This window comes from Pongo abelii, chromosome 9 (genome assembly GCF_028885655.2).
Source record: "Pongo abelii isolate AG06213 chromosome 9, NHGRI_mPonAbe1-v2.0_pri, whole genome shotgun sequence".
Lineage (NCBI taxonomy): Eukaryota > Metazoa > Chordata > Mammalia > Primates > Hominidae > Pongo > Pongo abelii.
This window is the reverse complement of record NC_071994.2, coordinates 117,359,140-117,380,426: the sequence shown is the minus strand read 5'-3', so window position 1 is coordinate 117,380,426 and position 21,287 is coordinate 117,359,140. Positions and strand designations below refer to the sequence as shown.

At 47.2% G+C, this 21,287-nt stretch overlaps 1 protein-coding gene across 5 annotated transcripts in view; it reads right to left on the bottom strand.

The window, feature by feature from the left end:
* Positions 1-21,287, bottom strand: part of ZBTB16 (zinc finger and BTB domain containing 16) — a 196,431-nt gene that overhangs the window by 59,213 nt on the left and 115,931 nt on the right. For all 5 annotated transcript variants that reach the window (XM_024255818.3, XM_024255816.3, XM_024255819.3 and 2 more), the window contains exon 4: positions 4,073-4,159. In XM_024255818.3, coding sequence (XP_024111586.1) covers positions 4,073-4,159 — 87 coding nt within the window. The remainder of the gene's footprint in view (positions 1-4,072; positions 4,160-21,287) is intronic.

The window sequence follows — 21,287 nt, the reverse complement described above, 5'->3', positions numbered from 1 at the left end:
AGTGAGTTCTCTTAGATAACTGGTCATTTAAAAGTGTGCAGCTGCTTCCCCCTCACCCAACTCTCTCTCTCTAGCTCCTGCTCTGGCCATGTGACATGCCTGCACCCCCTTTGCCTTCCACCATGATTGTAAGCTTCCTGAGGCCTCCCCAGAGCCTGAGCAGATGCCAGCATCATGCTTCCTGGAAAGCCTGCAGAACTGTGAGCCAATTAAACCTCTTTGTAAATTACCCAGTCTCATGCATTTCTTTACAGCAATGCAAGAACGGCTTAATACACGGCACATCACTCTGTTTGTGTGTGTATGTATACATATGTGTGTATATATATGTGTGTGTGTGTGTGTGTGTGTATATATGAGAGAGAGGTGGCATGAGTGATGCCAGTGACTCTTCCTGATACTGGCAGAGCTCATTTATATACATGTACACACCCATGCCGCTTTTCAGAGACCTAATACACATACCATACAATATAAAATCCATGTCTTTTAAAGTAAACAGTTCAACTAATACATAGAATGGTCCCCGACTTAGGATTTTTCAACTTTATAATTGTGGGAAACCATCACAGTTTTGAAGTAATGTACAGGATATAATAAATTTCATGAGCTCTTCAATACTTTTATATTAGATGATTTTGCCCGACTGCTGGCTAATGTAAGTGTTCTGAGCACATTTAAGGTAGGCTAGGCTAAGCTACAAGTTCAGTAGGTTAGTTGTATTAAATGCATTTTCAATTTATTATCTTTTCAACTTATGCTGGGTTTATCAGGACACAGTCCCATTGTAAGTCGAGCAGCCTCAGTATTCAAAGCTGTGCAGTCATCACCACGATCAATTTTAGAACATTTTCATCACTCCATGAAGAAACTCCAGCTCCATCGGCAGTCACTCTCAATTTCCTCACAATTTCCCCAGCCCCTGGCACCTACTAATTTACTTTCTGTCTCTATAGATTTGCCTGTTCTAGATATTTCACATGAACAGAATTATTTTGCATCTGGCTTCTTTCATGGAGCATGTTCAAGTTCATCTGTGTTGTAGTATATATCAGTACATCATTCCTTTTTAGGGTCAAATAGTATACCATGGTATGAATATACCACACTTTGTTTATCCATTCATCAGTTGATAGACATTGGGTTGTTTCCATTTTTTGGCTATTATGAATAATGCTGCTATAAACATTCATGTACAGGTTCTTGTGTGAACATATCTTCTCAGTTCTCTTGGCTGTATACCTAAGAGAAGAACTGCTGCATCGTATGACAATTCTGTGTTTAACTTTTTTTTTTTTTGAGATGGAGTCTCACTCTGACGCCAGGCTGGAGTGCAGTGGCGCAATCTCAGCTCACTGCAACTTCCGACTCCCTGGTTCAAGTGATTCTCCTGCCTCAGCATCCCGAGTAGCTGGGATTACAAGCACATGCCACCATGCCCAGCTAATTTTTGTATTTTTTTAGTAGAGACGGGGTTTCACCATGTTGGCCAGGATGGTCTCGATCTCCTGACCTCGTGATCTGCCTGCCTCAACTAACCTCTTGAGGAATCACCAGAATGTTTTCCAAAGTGGCTGCACCATTTTACACTCCCACCAGCATAGTATGAAAGTTCTGGTTTTTCCACGTCTTTGATAACACTTGTAACTATCTGTATTTTTTATTGTAGCCACATTGTAGTGGGTGTGAAGCAGTATCTCACTGTGGTTTTGATTTGCATCTCCCTGACGGTGAATGCAGTTGAGCATCTTCTTCATGTGCTCATTGGCTATTTGTCTATCTTTGGAGACATGTCTGTTCAGAACTTTTGCCCATTATTTAATTTGATTATTTGTTTATGTTTTTTGAATTATAAGACCTCTTTCTATTTCTAGCTATAAGTTCCTCATCAAATATATGATTCGCAAATATTTTGTCACCCTCCAAAGGACTCTTAGCACATGCAGAATAAAACCCAAATCTTTTACCAGGGCTGAGAGACTTGACAGATCCTGTCCTCATCCCTCACCACTCTCTACATGTCACTCCCAGCTCTCTGGCCACCACTGCTCTGCGTGCGGGTCCTTAAACTTGTCAGGCTTGATCCAGCCTCAGGGCTTCTGCAAGTGCTCACTCCCTTTGCTTAGACATTCTTCCCAGAAATTTTTGAGTGGCTCACTCCTTCACTTTTTAAGACTCTGCCCAGATACCACCTTCTTGCAGAGGCCTTCCCTAACCATTCTATCCACAACATTTCTCCCTAAATATCCACAATATTTCTTTTCTCTCTATTATTCTGTACTCCTTATCCTTTTCTAGTAGCACTTAATATGTATAAGCAGACATGATATCGTACATTTATTTGCTGATTCTGTCTCCCAGCTAGAAGCTCAGTTCCATGAGAGGCAGCAATGTCGTCTGTCTCGTGCACTACTACATCTTAAATGCCTAAACAGTGCCAGGCACATTGTAGAAACTCAATAAATATCTATTACATTAAATATACCTACTACTATTTATTGAGTGCTTACTATGAGCCAAACACTCCATGAAATACTTCAAATAAAATACCTTACTTCATCCCCACAACAACCCTAATGCTATGAGGTAGACACTAATATTACTCCACTTTTCTAATAGATGAGAAATCTAAATTAAGGGAGTTTAAATAATTTATCCATGGCCCCACAAATAGGAAGTGGCAGAGTCAGGATTAAACCCATGCAGTCTCAGCTCTGAACTATATGGCTCTACCACGCCTGTCCCCACTACCAACTCCAGCAAGTCACTTTCCCTCCTTTCAGCCTCAGTTTCCTCATCTATGACATAAGAGTAGCTTCCTACCTTACCTTACAGGGTCACTGAGAGATTGGCCAGATGGGATCACGTAAAGCAGTGGTCCCCAACCTTTTTGGCACCAGGGACCAGTTTTATGGAAGAAAACCTTTTCACATACAGCGGGGTACAGGGGGGTGGTCCTGGGATGATTTAAGCACATTACATTTACATTTATTGTACATTTATTGTACATTAAAGTACATTTATCGTGTACTTTATTTCTATTATTATATTATAATATATAATGAACTAATTATACAACTCACCATAATGTAGAATTAGTGGGAGCCCTGAGCTTGTTTTCCTGCAACTAGATGGTCCCATCTGGGGGTGACGAGAGACAGTGACAGATCATCAGGCATTAGATTCTCATAAGAAGCGTGCAACCTAAACCCCTTGCATGCACAGTTCACAATAGGGTCTGTGCTCCTATGAGAATCTAATGCTGCTGCTGCTGCTCTGACACGAGGAGGAGCTCAGGTGGTAAAGCGAGCAATGAGGAAGAGCTGTAAATACAGATGAAGTTTCACTTGCTCGCCCACCGCTTGCCTCTTGCCACGCAGCCTGGTTCCTAACAGACCACCACAGACACCAGTCCATGATCCCAGGGTTGGGGACCCCTGACATAAAGCACTGACAACAGTGCCTGCCTCACTGTGAGTGTTAAGTGTGAGCTGCTGTGATGATGTGATGACAACGACTCTGATCACAATAATCAGATGACTTTGGTGCGGTGAAATCAATCCCTTTGAAATCAAATAAAGCTCTATCATTGTGAGTTAATATTGTTCAAATGCATCCTGCGTACACGCTGATTTTAGACAATGTCTCAGCTCTCGCAGAGGGAGGACCAGCCAACTGTGGCCACACGAGGGTTTCAGTTTCATCAGATGGGTGTGAGAGATTTCCTGACCAAGGGAAGAAGATGTTTTGATGACATCACAGACTAAGGCCTCAACAAGAGCATACTAGATACCTCCAAGAAAATGAGATCTCGGTGGCCGGTTAGAGACAGATCTTGGCCTAATCTAGGACAGCCATTCTCATGGGGCCATGTCATACTTGTAAACTTCTGCTGGGCCAGCCACACAGACAAGAGTAGCTGAATGTGGCAGAAGCCCATCCTACTCACAGCTCCCCCAGGAAATTACTGGATGTCACATTTGCTAAAAAGAGGTTGCCACCCAGACAGTTCATGTCCATGTGCAACCAACACTGTGGAAAACCTGGAGAATAAGAATCCAAGTCAACTCACCAGTATGGGTCTGCCTGTGTGTCTCCAGGGCATCCTCCTTCGAAAACTGTGCACCGCACTGATCACAGACAAAGGCTTTGGCACCCGCTGAAAGAAAGGAGAGGCAGTTACCACTACAGCAATAGTCCACTGGTGAGCGGGGAGGTCCTGGGCCACAACTGTGCAGGTAGACACTAGGGGAGGGGGCTAGACACCTGCAAAAATCCTGAGTGAGGGATCATCCATGGCTCAGACCCTCCTCCAAGAGGTGAGCACTCACCCAACTGAATTCTGAATGCCCTTGTCTAGGGCTCTTCTAGAGAGAAGGAGAAACAAAATCAGAACAATCAAGATAAACAGAAATGGGTTCCAAGTTAGATACCTCAAGAAGAAGGAGGATCTGAAGACCTAGCTCCAGGTGATGGGAGGACAGGAGAAAAATGATACCAACAGAGGGAAATGTGCCCTGTTGCCTAAACTGCACTTTATGGGAAGGTAAGAATTGCTGACATACCTCAACCTGGATGTCCATGGGGACCTCTGACTCAGTGTGTCCAAAACTAAACTCATCATCTGTCCCCCAACTGTCACCTGCATCTGACCATTTAAAACCCCCGAATGGCTCCCCAGTGCCTGGAGCACAAGGTCCAAACTCCTTACTGTGTCTCACAAAGCACTTCTGGGGGTGCTCCTCTTTCCTGCTTTGTCTCTCACACCTCACTCTTGCTCTCTTTTCTCCAGCTACACTGAACCACGCGGGCTGCCTGGAGGAACCGTGTTCTTCCTCATTGCTAGGCCCATGCACATTCTTCTGCATGTCCTCTGCCTCTGACATTCTCCCCACGCTTCTCTGGCTGCTATGGTGCAGTTGGAGCTCCTGTTCATCCTTCACGCATCAACTTCAATACCCGGGCCCCCGAGTGTAGGTGAGGCAATGCTCCTTTATGCTCCCATAGCACCTGGTATGTTCCAGCTCTCGGCCCTTGCTGTGCTCCATTCTAAATGCCTATGGCCCTGTCTTTCTCTCTCACCACACTGTAAGCTCCCTGGAGAAGGGACCGTGTCATCCTGTGCACAGCTGCATCTGCCTGACACACAGTGGAAACCTATTACTATACATATTTGTGGAATAAATAAAATTAATTCAGTGCAACTCAATTTAATAAACTTTCTCAGAACTGTTATTTAGAAGGCTTACAGTGATAATGCCACCATGTCAAGATGAAACAGAACTTTTTATCATTGGCTAATAGTCTTCATGGTTCTACTATATTATCTGATCCAGGGGTCAGCTGTCACAAGCCTTGGCATTTTTCCTTCAAGATGTCTGGTAGATGCACTCTTCCACTGCACTGGGTGCAGTGATTCCTCTGCAATCACCACCCCATTCAGGCCCTTGCTGCGTCACACTCAGAACACTGTAAGACGCAAGGTGGTTTCCACACCACCAGCCACCCGCAATCTACTCAACAGATGCAGGTTCCTCTACAGCCACTTGATTCCTCAAGCTTTCTTACTCAAGAAGATACGATGCCTCCCAATGTGTACTGACTCTAAATTCCTCTACTTGGCTTCAAGGCCTTCCATAACCTGTTCCGGTTAGCCACCCACTTCCATAGGTAAGCTGTCCTCACCAGCCCTCTCTGGGCGCCGCTTGACCTTCCCAGCGTCTCTGTGCTTGAGCAATGCTCAGTCCCATTCCTCCATCTGTTCAAATCCCACTTAGGCCAGAGTTTGTGGACATCAAGCACTCCAGTCCCTTACTCTTCTGTCCTTTCCAATCTACCACTGCACCCTGTTCCTTTCAACACGTCTTAGCACTTTGTTGTTGTTGTCATTGTTTTTGAGATAGGGTCTCTGTCTGTCACCAAGGCTGGACTGCAGTGGTGCAATCATAGCTTATGGCAGCCTCAACCTCCTAGGTTCAAGTGATCCTCCCACCTCAGCCTCCTGAGTAGCTGGGACTACAGGTGCATGCCACCATGCCTAATTCTGTTTTTTTGTTTATTTTATTTTATTTATTTATTTTAAAGAGATGAGGTCTCACTGTGTTTCCCAAGTTGCTCTTGAGCTCCTGGGCTCAAGCAATCCTCCCACCTTGGTCTCCCAAAGTGCTGGGGGATTCCAGGTGTGAGCCACTCTGTCTGGTCATCTTAGCTCTTCTTTAAATATGTCTGTGTTTTAGTTTTGTACTGGAGCCTCGTACGAGACAGAACTACTTTTTATACAAATTTGTAGCCCACAGTGCTGTTTTCAAATCACCTCAGATTTCTTGAGGCTTGACTATATGCCAAGCATGATGCTAAATGCTTAATATGTATGGTTTGTCCCAACAACCACCATTTATAGTACATGCTATCATTACCTCCATGTAGCAGATGAGTAAATTCAAGCTCAGAGAGGTTAAGCACTTTGCCCAATGCCACACAGTGGTTAACATAGCAAAGGTGAATTCAAACACAGGCAGCCTGATTTCAGAGCCTGATTTCAGAGTAATCCCCATACCCTTCGGCCTCCTAGGGTTCCATCTGCAAAGATGTTTCGTGGATAAGACTCCATGGGTGGGGTCTGAGCTCCCATCTCTGAATGAAAATTCAATTTACCTATTTTACACATCAGGGCTTTGGGGTTGGAAAAATGACTCCACTACTTTTCTAGAAATTTGAAAACCTCTGCCTTGGAGAATCAGCACATACTGAAGGAACGTAACTCCAAATACAAGCTGTACCAGCACAGACTTCAATACCAATGAATGCTTCTTGCAGTGAAGAATATGAGGACCCTAGAGGAGGTCTAGAATGTGGGGTCCTCTGGGGGTATCGACTTCCTCTATCTCACTGACACCTATCTTCCTACTGATGAGCAGGATATAGTCTAGTAGGTGCTCAATAAATGTGAGTCGACTGGCCGGATAAGTGGGTGATAAAGTACCCCAGGGAAGATATGAACTTGCTTTTCCTGAAGAGCTTTAAAAATAAATATTGTCATTTGCCTTAGGTGGCTGGGGTTGAATTTCACCTGGAGGCAGGGAGAATCCCATGGTGACCTCTGGGTGTCCCTTGAAGCCACAGGGCGTCCTCAGGCCAAGCACCTGGTACACGGCTTAAAGAGGTTTGAAGAAAGAGCCAAGAAAACTTCTAGCCCCCAGTGACAGCAAAGCAGTCACGACGTGTGTTCACAGGGGTAGCAGCCAAGACTACCTTTCATCCATTTACACTGGAAATGCAGAAAGCACCTCCAAGAGCAGAGTGGGCCTGGATGGGAAAGCTGGGGCTGGATGAAGTCACAGCTCTCTCACAATTAGAAACTGCCCCCAGTCCCAAATCATTAGCCATCAATGATTTTCTGTGGATCTGTAAGGAATATGATTTTAATTGTATTTCTTTCTTGGCTTTTATCCGCTCTCACAGCTCCCTAAAGGAGAAAGGGGAAGCAAAGGCCTGAGGAGGGAAGCACCAGCTGGGAAGGGGAGGGCACCCCAATCGGCGAGAAGCCCACCATGCCACAGGCTTCCAAGGGATGTGGTGCAGAGGGTTCTTAGAAAACAGCCATCACTGTGGGCTAGGGAGCTTCTCGCTTTAATGACTGAGAAGCAGAGAGAAAGGAAGGAGGCCAGGTAGGAAATAAAGGGCCGGATGTGTACCATCAGACAAGTGCAGAGGAAGATGAAGACAGATAAGCACACATGATCTAGTAAAGGCGGCTGCCTCGGCCCAAGCCTGACCACATCTGCTTGCCTTCAAAGTCCCGCCACTCCACCCCCACCTCGCTGAAGTCACGACACTGAGCTGAGCATGTGAAAGCCCCTGTCCTCAGTGACTCTGGGCCAGGTCCCTCCTTACACGTGGATAACACAAACGTCAGCTCCCATTGCTAGCCCCCACTCACGAAGCCCCAGTACTCCCACGCCCACCCGGACAGGCTCTGACTTCCCCCCAACTCTCCAGGGTGAGAGCAAACACAGGCAGTTCCATGGACACGTGAGTGGAGCACAGCGAGACAGACAAAATCCTCTCTCCCGAGGAGGTTTGTGCCTTTAAATTGTCTCTATAATGGCTGGCTCAGAGGCAGAAATATTTGGCAGCCCTGAAATTAAAAGTGATAAATTTCCTCGCCAAGCTTTGATCGATAATAGAGGCCTCATCTGTTAATCAATAAGACAGTCTCTGCCTGTTTACTGTGCATATGTTGTTCACTGCTGCCTTCAGTATGATGTCAGGTTTGCATTCAAAGCAACTCAAGTGTGTATAAACCACATGGCTATTCCCAAAATGCATTACGGTGACATCATGCAGCCACTAATACATTTATAAAGCATCAATGGGAGGGGGTGAAGGGGGAGGGAAGAAGGTCACGCCAGCTGAACACAGCGGGTGCGCATGGACCTAGCAGCAGCATTTACGCCCACAAAATTTCCTGGGGCTCAACCTGGGGTAGGGAGAACTCCAGGGACACAGCTCTGGGATGGCCATGACTTGCCATATCCTTCCTACACATGGGGGCTGGTTTTTGAATGTCCAGTAACTATATGCCGAGAAGTGGATGACAGGAAATAAACAAAAGAGATGAAATCCCTGCCCTCAGGGAGCTTATGTTCAAGAGGGGAGGGCAGATTTTTAAAGAGCAAGTAAATATAAAACAGGCCAGGTGGTGATAAGTGATAAGTGATTACAATGGCTCACACCTGTAATCCCAGCACTTTGGGAGGCCGGGATGGGTAGATCACTTGAGCTCAGGAGTTCAAGACCAGGCTGGCCAACATGGTGAAACCCCATCTCTACTAAAAATACAAAAATTGGCCAGGTACAGTGGCTGATTTTAAATACCAGCTACTCAGGAAGCTGAGGCAGGAGAATAGCTTGAGCCTGGAAGGCACAGGTTGCAGTGAGCTGAGATCACACCACTGCACTCCAGCCTGGGAAACAGGAGTGAAACCCTGTCTCAAAACAACAACAACAAGAACAACAAAGCATTGAGTAAAGATAAACAGAGAGTGCCAGGGGCTGTTCTTTTACACAGGGTAGTCAGGGAGGATCTCGCTGATGCGCTGACATCTGCATAGAGCAAGGCTACCACATGAGAACATCCACGCCAGGCAAGGGAAGAGGAGCAAGGAGGCCAGCAGCATGGGATGGAGTGACATGGAGGTGGGAGATGCGGGGATGGGGGAAGTTAAGGGATAGATTGCGGGAAAGAAATTAAATAGCAGAGGGAGAATAGCAGAAGATAAACGGCGCTAGACCCTTGCTATCCACAGCAATCACAGATCCAAGCAAACCGAGGACAATAGCAGGATCTAGAGGTGCAGGCACGAGATCCCATGCTTAACTTGGCCACTCACAGCTGTGGGCATCACACTAGTCATCACACCTTGATGAACTGATTTCCCGATCTGTAAAATGGGCATAAGCCTATCTGTCTGCCTCCCTGAGGCTGCTGTGAGGAGCAAACAGGATAATAGACATGAATGAATACAAAACTCCTTGTCAATCACAAAACACTCTGTGAATAGCAGAGGTCCTTGGTGCCATTTATACCTCAGGAGGCAGTGCAGTGTGGTTAAGAGTTCAACATTTGGGTCAGACAGATCAGAGGTCAAATCCCAGGCAAGCTAGTCACCAGCTGTGACCCTCAGCAAGCTGCCAGTCTCAGGGAGCCTGTCGCCTCAGCTGTAAAATGGAAGCAGTAAGGGGAAGTCCCTTGGAGAGTTGCGACAAGGTGGGGAAAGTGCTCCACCCCACAGCTGGTGGGTAGATACACAGAACCAGTAAGTTGCAGCTACCATCTTCTCCAGTCACTTTTCCTTTAAAGAAAGAGCTCCCTTCATGCAATTAAAGTATGACTGATTTTACTGGAATTAGATGTACAGTTATTTGGGGGCCATTTATCTTGTGTGAAGTGAGTCTCACATTCATAAAGACATACTGTACCACACGTGCACATACATGAACACACACACGCACACCCCACCTTGTTCATCTAATTTAAAGATGAGTGATTGTTTTGTTGAGGGGAGCAGAAAAATCTGCCATCGAACCAATATGTCAGTATCAGCAGCTATTCACCAACCTGGCTCTGAAATCTTCTCTGGACAAGCCCCTGGAGCCCCATTCAACTGTCCTGTATTTGGGGCTCTCTTCCATCTTCCCAGTGGACTGTAAGCTCTGTGAGAGCAGGTTCCCACCTGTCTTGGGCTTTACCATATCCCCAATGCCCTGCACCATGCCTGGCATACAGTCTGTGCCCACTAAATGCTTGTTAAAGAAAGACCCAGGCAGGTTCCTGGGTGCAGAACTCACCTGGGAAGGGCGCAATGGCCACTCAGGGCACTGCCAAGCTGTCTGTCCCCTAGGGGGTGGCAGAGTCCCTATTCTGCACACTCCGTTCTCTACTACCCCCTATTTAAAACTCAAGGACATGGTCTCTGGCTAGGTCTCAGGTAGTTGAGAGGAAAAGGGAGGAAAGGTTAGGAAGTGGGGCTGTCTGCTTCCTCTGGTATGAGACCTCCCTCTCATCAGCATGTCTGCTCCCAACCCAGTCCAACGCTCACTGTGGCCGCCAACAAAAAACCCTTCCCTCCGCTACAGTCAGTGAGCCTCCTGCCCCCAGGCAGTGATCTGCCGAGTGACTACTCCCTACCCCAGGCACTGAGTTTATCTGAGATTCCCGGTACCCAGTTGTGAAAGAGACAGGCAGACATCCTTGGCCCCTGCCAGTCTCCCAGGGACCCTGCAGATGAGGGCTTCAGGATGTTCTAAGCACCACCCTGCAGGGAGCTCCCTGACCATTTTGGGTTCTCCAGACCCCTACTCTTCTCCCCTTTTTCTCTGACTTCCCGACACCTCCAGAAGGTTGGGGATAAAGGAAGGAGGAAGGTTCAAAGCCAGCTAAAGTTTGGTGGAAAGACAGGACGCACATGCCAGAGGCGGGACTGAGGCCTCCGTGTGTGGGAGCAGCTCTCCCTCTGTGCCAAGGATCACCCCAACTCACAGGAATCAAAGGAAGGAACAGCCAGCAGGGCACTTTCAAAAACATAAAGCTTTCTCTAAATGCCCAGGATCCCAATGACAATAAAGCTGAAATCCAGTGGAAGCCATGACAAGCTCCCTGCAGCTGCCCTCTCCCCCTTGTCAAAGAGCCTCCCTCCCTACCTGCCCTAACCAGAAATGAGGCTGAGGGGGTCCCGGCATCCAGGAAGGAAGCAGAAGACACTGAATGCAATCAGATATGGGGTGGTGTCTCTCTGAAGGAAATAAGGCAGAAGCCAATGAGAGAAGAAAAAAAAAATCCAAATCCCTCCCTCTCCAAAGCCTCTCCCACCCCCATGCTAATAATAAGAAGGGGGAAAAAAAAGAACCACTGAAAAAACACCTAATGTTTGCCAGCAACTAATGTTGAGTGGTGTGTCCTTTTTTTCAAAATTCCTTGAGATTTTAAAATAAACATCTTGAATGTTCTGATGAGATCTGCACGCCTGCTTACATAAGGAAGTACAGAGTGTACCAAAACAGCAGACCCAAAAAAAGCATAAGCTGTCAGAACAATGAGTACAGACGCAGGGCATTTTACAACAGGCCACGGTGTACAGTTTTATTTACAGTACCTCTTATCAGACGGAGAACAGCACACTGGCTGCCAATTCCAAAGGCCGGCACTGTGTGTTCTTTCCCTCAAGGAGATGTGTACTCCCAGAGAGGAGCTTGAAGGCTCTCTCTCTCTCTCTCTCTCTCTCTCTAGCTCTCGCTCTTGCTCTTTCTCCTTTATCAACAAAACAAAAAGCTGATCCAGAACCAGAGTTTCTGGAAGGTACACAGATTCAGGGAAGAGGGAAAAGGGAAAGCAGGTGAGCAAATGCTGGCTGAAAGGAAAACAACCAGCCCCATCGATAGGTCCAGGATATGGTTCAAGGGTAGCTGTGGTTGACAAGGCTGTGGGGAAAGATCCTCAGAGTTCGGCCTCACTCACTACAGGATGGGAGGGTGAATGAACTAAAGATACACGACCCCACATAAATATAGGATGGAGAAAGACACCAGGAAATTCTCCTGGGCTGAGCAACAGAACAACGGGAGTCAACTGGGATTGAGGACAGGTGGTTTTTAGATCTCCAAAAGCCAGTATCCCACCAGTGACCTGGCAAATAACTGACACCTCTTGTGTGGCTAAATATCCACTCTGCAGAAGAGGAAACCCTGGACTGGGTCAGGAGGAAATGCTGAGACATCTCTATGGCTGAGGGAACATTTCTTATCCTACCTAATAAATGTGACGCTACTAGGAAGCTGCATGGTGCCCTTGTCTCTTACTGGGATCCTGCAGTCCCTCTCTCAAGTCCCACAGGAAGCACGCAGGTCTACCTTGTCCCTTATTCCTGCAACTCAATTCTCAGCCAGAGTGGCTTGGAAAGCTCTTTTGTTACCCCTTTTAGCACCAGCGGGTAATCCAACAGGCTTAGAAACACTGTCCACAGCCAGAACACACACATGCACTCAATATTAAGCTGCACAGTAAGGGAGTGAAGAGCACGCTCTCTGGAATCAAACTCTGGTTCAAGTCCCAGTCCTACCATGTCTAGCTACCACCCTGGAGAAGTGAATTATCTCTTCTGGGCCTGTTTTCTTACCTAGAAAACTGGGCTCAGAGTGTTTATGCCACAGGGTTGGTTGAGGGATGATTAATTTAAATAATATATGTAAAGTGTTTAATACCCTGTCTGGTATACAGTAACTGCCCAATAAATGCTAGTTGTCATTAACACCAACATCATCATTGACATCAGGAGATAAAATAATAGCAATGTATAAGACACACACAAACATCAAATGCATGCAAGAGATATATCACGCGATTTAAAATATTCTTACCTCTCCAGCCAAAACACACCAGTAAAGATGGGGTCAGATCATTCTTCCCCAGGAGGAGATCAAGGAAATGACACCCCTACCGTCTGCTCCCATCATCACTCATGGCCAGTGTTTAATGGTATTATCACCCTGCTACTGCCTACCCAGAAGGGAACCAGGGAACGCAAACCAGTTTGAGATGATTTATGCTTTTAAAAATACATGAGTGAATTATTTTAAATAAAATGCAAGTAGGATAGTAAATTTGTTGCAGATTTTTTAAAAATACAGGCCAGGTGCAACAGCTCGTGCCTGTAACCCCAGCCTGGGCGACAGAGTGATACTCTGTCTCCAAAAAAAATACAAATATTCCTAAAGTCTAAGAGTAGTGACTCAGGGGTTCACCTTACCATTGCTTCTAATCTCTTTCTTCTCCTGGCAACTTCTATGACTGAGCAATCATGGTATTGTGGTAGTCAGCACAAGGGCACAAAATCTCTCTTACTACAGGAATGTCAGTCCCTGCTGTGATGAACCAGACTTCCTTCCAGACATGCCTTGCCAAGTGAGAGATCTCTCGGAGGTTAACGGTCAGGCCCCCTCAAAATGAAGTCCCGGGCTGGGTGCGGTGGCTCATGCCTGTAATCCCAGCACTTTGGGAGGCCGAGGCTGGTGGATCACCTGAGGTCGGGAGTTGGAGACCAGCCTGACCAACATGGAGAAGCCCCATCTCTACTAAAAATACAAAATTAGCCGGGCTTGGTGGCGCATGTCTGTAATCCCAGCACTTTGGGAGGCCGAGGCGGGTGGATCACCTGAGGTCGGGAGTTGGAGACCAGCCTGACCAACATGGAGAAGCCCCATCTCTACTAAAAATACAAAATTAGCCGGGCGTGGTGGCACATGCCTGTAATCCCAGCTACTCGGGAGGCTGGGGCAGGAGAATCGCTTGGACCCCGGAAGCGGAGGTTGTGGTGAGCCGAGATCACGCCACTGCACTCCAGCCTGGCGACAGAGCAGCAGCTCAAATCCAGAGTCGGCTTTAAGGTTCTACCAGGGTACCGGCATCAACTTCGCAGCCTCACTTCCCTCCTGAAAATGTAGCTATTCATCCTCACATGATAGCTTAAACAAGAACCTATATGAGGTACCTGGCACATAGCAGGTGCTCAAGTCACAGTCATTATCATGATTATAGAATAATTTCACTTCATCAAGCTGATGAGCTCCAGGAGGACAGCTCCTGGCCACAGCCTACAGGGTATGCAGCCCATACCAGCCCCACAGCTCTGGGAGAAGGCCCGATTGCAATGAGTAAATGGCCTGGGTAAATGAGACACTATGTTCTCTGGGGCTCTCGTATACATGATATTATGCTATCTGGAATGGGAGACAGCACCACCCTTAGGTGAGACAGGGTAGATAACTGGCTCAAGGAGGGTTCTGCTGACCAGCGCACCCAAGATTTTCCAAAGTACCAAAAGAAACTGACTTGGGGTCCTGACTGTCACTGCCTGAGCTGTGTAACCCTTGGTGAATCCTTTCATCTCTACATCTTGAAATGACAAGTTTTAAACTGGGACATCTCTAAGGGAGAAAAGATGAACAGGTGTTCATGAGAAGCTGGGCGCTCATGGCAAAGAAAGTTAAACGTGGCCGTACACGAGAGCTCAAATGCTTACAATCCTTGGTGTTTGGAAGGTGCTGTTGAGACCAAGCGAGGGCTGGGTTCCCCGGTTCAGCCAGCAGAATCCTTCTCAAGGTGAATATTCTGCTCTATCAGGCAGGTAGAATGGAACAGAGAGTCCAGACATTGGGAGAATCATTAGCCAGAGTCAGGCCGGGCCAGTGCGACTGTGCCAAAGACTGACCCGAGTACCAGGGAATACCTGGGCTTTCAAGTGTTCATAACTTTGTTTTGTTTAAGAGAGATAGATAGCTTTGCAACTTTGGCAGTTGTGAAAGGCTGGATAATAAAGCCAGGGATATAAGAGTAAGGGTTTCTGCCATGATTTTATGAGACATCTCCGCAACTCCTAAACACCAACAATCACCCTCCTCCCAGGTCTCTCCTTGGGGATTCTCAGGAGAGACGTTCCGAATGAAAAGAGAAGTTTCTGTTGGTCCCCAGCAGTCCCAAAGCTCAGCCTGTGATCTGAGCCTTCGGTCTCCTCTCATCATCATTTATTCTGCTCCTTTCTTCTGAAGCAACTTCAGAATGCTCCGTCACAGGCCCCCACCCTAAATATGGCATGGAGGATTTTACACACACACACACACGCACGCACACACACACCCCTTTCCCCTGAACAGGATTCACAATACTGGTTGGGCAACGGAAAAAAGAAAACTAAGACCCCTCCAAGGGTGGTGGCCAGGATCCAAGTGCCTACTCCACCCATTTCAAGCTGACACCTGGCCCTGCCCCGGTCCCCCAGCATCTCCTGACACTCCTGCCAAATGACATACCTCATTGGAGGTATTTTAAAGGGAATAGGAGGCAGCGTTCCTCAGTCTCGATGGCATTCTGGGCCTCCCTCACTTTCTCCAGGCTGGTCCCTGCCTCCCTCATTTCCCACTGACTGACGAGAATGCCGAGTCCTCTCACAATGTTGAGCTCTCTTTGGCATCTCGATATTGATAATTCCTTCATTGCTTGGTTCTCAGAATCCCCTGCCCTCTCCCAGCTACTCGGGAGGCTGAAGCAGGAGAATCACTTGAACCCGGGAGAGGAGGTTGTGTTGAGCTGAAATCGCACCACTGCACTCCAGCCTGGGCAACAGAAAGAGACTCTGTCTTAAAAAAAAAAAAAAAAAAAAAAGTTTGCACATGTATAAAATGGGGGGTAATCTTAGAGTTGTTGGGAGAATTAACTGGTATATTGCATGTAAAGTAGTTAGCACAATGCTTGCATCATAATGAATGGGCAACACATGTTATTAGTATTTTTATTGTGATTACTGTCAGCACTATGGCGGCAGCAGCATTGTGACTCCTCATTGCAGGGCAGCCTTTGTGGGATCCTTGGAAGGGAAGGAGTGAAAGTATTGGTGTTGTGTGCCTGTTGAGCTCCACTTTCTGTGCTGGGCACCTTCATGTGCATCATCTTGTTTAAGCCTTCCAACAACCTTATAGTCCCATTTCTGAGTGAGTGGTATCACTGCTGTTGTGCAACTTTGAAGTCCTGCTTTTAGGGTAGGAAGGATGTATCATCATCTCTTTAACAGGTGAAGAAACCAAGGCTCAGAGAGTTAAGCTGCTAACGCTCCTGATGTAGCTAGTGGGTAGCTGAGCTAACATCTCAGTTCTGTCAACATCAAGCCCAGGTTCTCCACTAAACTGCCTGTGATGGGAGCAAGGGCCCAGCTTAGACAGCCTTCTATGCCTACTGAACCCTGACTCTTCCCTGCAGCTTGACCTGGATGTCTTTGGGGTCTATGGCACTGCTTCCTGGTGGAGTTTCCAGGAGAAAAGAAGCTCTCATCTGCAGGGCTTGTACAGCTTACAGCCAATTGTCAGCAGATAACTTGCATACAGAGCTCTGCCAATTGGTTTCTTGAAGAGTGCAATGATTATCACATTTGTGACAGCATCAGGAGCCTTCTAAAAGGCTTTATTTCTTTCATTTGTTGAAATATTACCTAGAGATGTTTTATCTTAGAAACAAAATACACACATACACACTACAAAGACAGTTGCAAGTGGTATTGGAGAGAGATGCTAGGAAGCGCATGCCACCACGCCCGGCTAATTGTTGTATTTTTAGTAAAGATGGAGTTTCACCATGTTAGCCAGGCTGGTCTTGAACTTCTGATCTCAGGTGATCTGCCCACCTTGGCTTCCCAGAGTACTGGGATTACAGGCAGGAGCCACCATGCCTGGCCTTAGATATGCAAACTGAGATTTAAAAAGCTTAGTTCTCTTGCCCAAGGTCTCATAGCTAGTAAGCATAAAAGAAAAAACAAAACAACAACAACAAAAAACCTCAGTCAGGATGGCAGCATGGGAAGCCCACCTAACTCTCTTGTCTGAGTCCTTTGCCCATTAAGAAAAACTCTCACCTCCTGGTCCAGGCACGAAACAACACTGTCTATCCGACAGAACCTGGGCTGGGAACAGCACAGGGTCTAGACCTGCCTCTGCTTAGACCTCAGTGTATTCTAAGATCCTGCTTTTCTTGGCCTGTTTCTCCACCTACAAAGTGGAAGTCATGTTCCTTGCCCCTCCCAGCACTTAAAGCTATTATAGAGAGGAATGAGTTCAAAGGTATGAAAACATGTAGGAAGGAAAAGGTACAACCGATCTTCTAGAGTGACTTATAATAAAACTCTAGGCATATACCCCCATGCTTGACTCCCTTCTTAGGCATTCTCCTTTTGACTTCTAAGCAAGTAAGATGTTCTATCATAAAAAGACAATCAGTTGCATTCACTGAAAGTAGAAAAATGGACTCTCACATTGATGAATGATAGCAAACGACAAAGACCGATATAGACAAGGTTTCCTGGTTAACCTTCAGTTCACCAAAAAGTCCTTTGATTACATCTTCTCTGAGCATCCTAGTTAATCAAGGCTTTGCCGAGCAGATCCTCACTCTTGGCTGTAAAGGCCTCTGCTCTTCCCCATGTCCCTCTTCTTGTGCCCCTTATAGTCTGCCCTTTACTCACTGCCCAGATTGGACTCCTTCTCCCAGAACAGCAGGTAAATTCAATTATCTTGGGGCTGAGTACGTAAATTTTAGGCCTAGGCATCCCTCCTAGAGACTCTAGTTGTCAGTTACTTTAAATTCATTAATACACATATACGGGTACGGATGTGCGCGTCCACTGTGATTCCACTCTCGGTGACAGCTGGGAAAGAGGCTCCACCACCTGACCCATCCATCACAACACCCACCATCCCCATCTCAGACACGGAGCCCCAGAGACTGCCACCCACCCTTCCCCTTCTCCGGGCCCCTCAGTGGCACCTCGAGGCTGCCAGTCTCTCCAAGCCTGCTGTGGCTTTTAGAAAACAGAGCATGTCTATTTTTAGCCCTTCTCAGCCTAATAATACTCCCCAACACCCATTCAGCTTAATCACTTTATTGAGGACAAGAAGCGGGCTCTCTAGCCCGGGTGCTTCTGATGTTAGGAAGTAGTAAAATGTTCAAACTGGTTAAAAATGACACTCATTGGCTTGCCTTTGGTGTTTCTGAAACCTTAATTGTGGCTCAGGCTGTGGATCTAAAGAGCCTTGCAGGTTTCAGAGTCTGGCTTCCTTACCCCCTGCACCATAATTGAGGTGTTACATTACAACTACGGCACTGACATTTGCAGGCTCAAAATTCAGCAGCCTTAAGATGCCACACTTTTCAAAACAGAAATATTGCCTGCCACAGTTAATGCCCATTCTAAGTACGAACCATCTCCCTGCCGGAAAAAAAACAAAACAAAACAAAACTCGTCTTTTCTGGCTCCTCGCATGCCAAAGGTCCAGGTGGGAAACTATTTGCCATATTAAGCCCATAGCTGCTTGAAAATAGAAAGGTTTGTTTGGTGTAATTAGAAGACCTGTGAGTTTGGTGTGTGCAGGAAATAGACTGTTGGCAGCTTTTCCGTGTGCACCTTTGAGACTGTGACTTCCAAAGCTTCAGGGTGAGCATCTGCAAACGTGCAATCTGTACCACATGAGCTGTGGGCTGGGAGAAGTGGGCAGCCTGGAAAGGGGATGGAAACAACTTTGCCTCAAAGGTTAAGACCAGGGGCTTCAGGGTCAGGCGGCCCTGGGGGGTCACAGCGCAGCTCTGTCTCTTATTTGCTAGGTGATCTTGGGCAAGTAAGCTCAGTCTCCACATCTGTAAAATGGGCGTCCTAACAGTACCAACTTGAAATGGGTCTTGTGAGACTCAAATGAGATGATGAAGTAAAGCAGTCTGGCACAGTACCTGGCACCTGTAGGCCTCCAGGAAATGTCAGCTGCCACTGTCATTATCTCTGGTTTGCTCCTTTCTACCGTGGCCTCCTTCTAAGACAAAGTGTTCAGTTTTTGTCTCTTCTGCCTTGCCCAGGACAAAAAGGAAATCTGGGCACTAGAATGGCTATCCATGGCCAGCTGTGTGTGGTCGCGGGACATTCTTGGACATGCAGTACGGAACTCCTATGGACTTGGAGTGGGTAGATGGAGCTGGACCCACACAGGAGCATTGAGGGGATGATTTCTCAGGTTCCATTCAGCTAAGTGAGTGAAAGTCACGTCCAAGGCCTGGAAACTCACCTGGACCAGGCTATTCTACATTCCTGGGCAGCTTCGCCTGCTGCTCCTGTCTCCCTTTCCTTCCTTCTCAGGCAGGGTGCTTTGAAGCACCTTCATAAACGTCCTGCTCTTCAGCAGGCAGAGGCGGAATGCCTCATTAACTTTCCTAGCTAATTTTACAATTTAACCAAACACCACATTCCTGCTTCGATTCAGCCAGCCTCTGACTGTGACAAACTTTTATAATGTTGAGATGGAGGAAGGAAGCAGATAGTCCGTGCCAGAGACTGAAGATAAAGTTCTGAAAACTAAAGTGGGAGACGGAGAGCAGGAAAAAAAAATAGCTCTGTGAGCTCTACGTGCACTCCCAAAGCAGAATTCTAGGCTGTGCAGGGCTGAGCAGTAGGGAAGAAAGCCACGCTGGCCTTGTGGTGTCAGAAAGATGGAGTACTCCCGTGACAACGACTCTTCCTGTCACCTCGGGGGGCCGGGGGCTATATCGGGAAGCACAGTTACATGCTGTCCTCTGAGGGGCATGATTCAATGCTGATGGGCAGCACGCCAGAGGTGAGTCAGGCCACCCAGAGGACAAGTTCAGCTTGGCAAGGCCCCAGGGCCCCTTCCAAACGGCACTGAAAGGCCCTTCCCAGCCCACTGAGCCAGCTCCTAGCTCCTGATAGAGATTCTGGATGGGGGTGGAGTTCAGTGGTAGGACTTTATGTCTAGGAATGTTTCCCCATCAAGAATCCTATGGGCTAGAAAAGATCCCCAGGGTTGTCACCACAGTCCTACTACATACGCTGGTCCACGCTTTGCTCGGCCAGGACAGACAGGACCTCATTAGAGACAGAGAGTATCATTCGGCCTCATTATCTATAATCAGACCCTGCTCTCGATGCATAGATAAGTAATGAAGACAGTGCACTGTGACTCTCTTTGCTCCCGGGTCAGCTTCAAAGGCTGCACCTGTCCTTCTCGAGTCTATACTCCAGAGCGTCTGACTCCAGACCCCAAATCTCAATTAATGCAAAACTGGCCCCCCAGCAGTGCTCTCTCAGATGTGCTGGATTATGTCCATTAGGCCCCAATGAAGGCAATGGGAGATCTGGGATATTCAGGCAAGATAGTAGCCTCCCAAAATATCTGGTCTCTGGGCCTTTATCCCGGGCTCATATCAGCAAAGGCAACTGAGGAAGGAAGACTCCAGCAAATCCAAAGTTTCAGAGAGTTCTGTCTTTACCCGGAGTTACCTTGTTACTGAAAATGACTGTGGTCTTTCATAATTACTCCAACAAAACTGCAGCCGCCGATGAGCTCCCTGTGCTCAATTAGCTTATAATAGTCAGCGAGAGAGCTGCTGAGGTTTAATCCAACTACCCCAGAAGACTTTTTATCCCAACTACCTAATGAAAAGTTTAGAATTTGCTTTTTTTTCCCCCCCTTTTCCCAGGCAAGTGAAAGAATTCCAATCAAAACGGGACTGGTTTGGGGGAAGGAGGAGGGAGTGCGTTAACTACTGGGGAAAAGTCTGGAAGAGATGTCTTTGTCAGGTTGAATCCTGGAGAGAGCCAACAAAAGGAGCCCCTGACTACAGAGGCATCCGCCCCTCTCTCCCACTGACTTCCAGCTATGCGGTGAACAAGCTCAGTCTTCACTAAAGGCATACACAGGGGCTTCACCCACGTGGTCCGAGGAGGTGGGCTGGGGCACGTCCCGAGACAGTCCTCGGACGCTTCCTCCATTGGCCCTCCAGGGTGGCCAAGTCCGTCCTCAGCCTCACTCAGAGGCAGCCCTCTGACCTGTCTTCTCAACCTAGGCTTTGTGGGGTTCTAGGTACTCGTAGCATATTTTTTAGTCCATCAAGTCCTATATGAGAAATTTACAGTCTTCTGGGTCTGCACCCAATTTTAAGCCTTGCTTTCACATGTGTTTATTTTGTGGATGCCTCAACTTGGAGGGGCCCCCTGAAATGGCAGCTCTTCATCTTTAATGCGGTGTTTCTCAACCTCCAGGCCAAGGAGGTCCACAGCCATCACAGGGATTGGAGGACTCCAAAGTGCAAGAAACTGGGCTCTAAGTCTCTGCCAGGTGGCTGTGGGCGGAGGAGGATGAGGAGGAAAGAGAGGCCTGCCTGGATGGTTCTAGCTCACAGAAGTTCT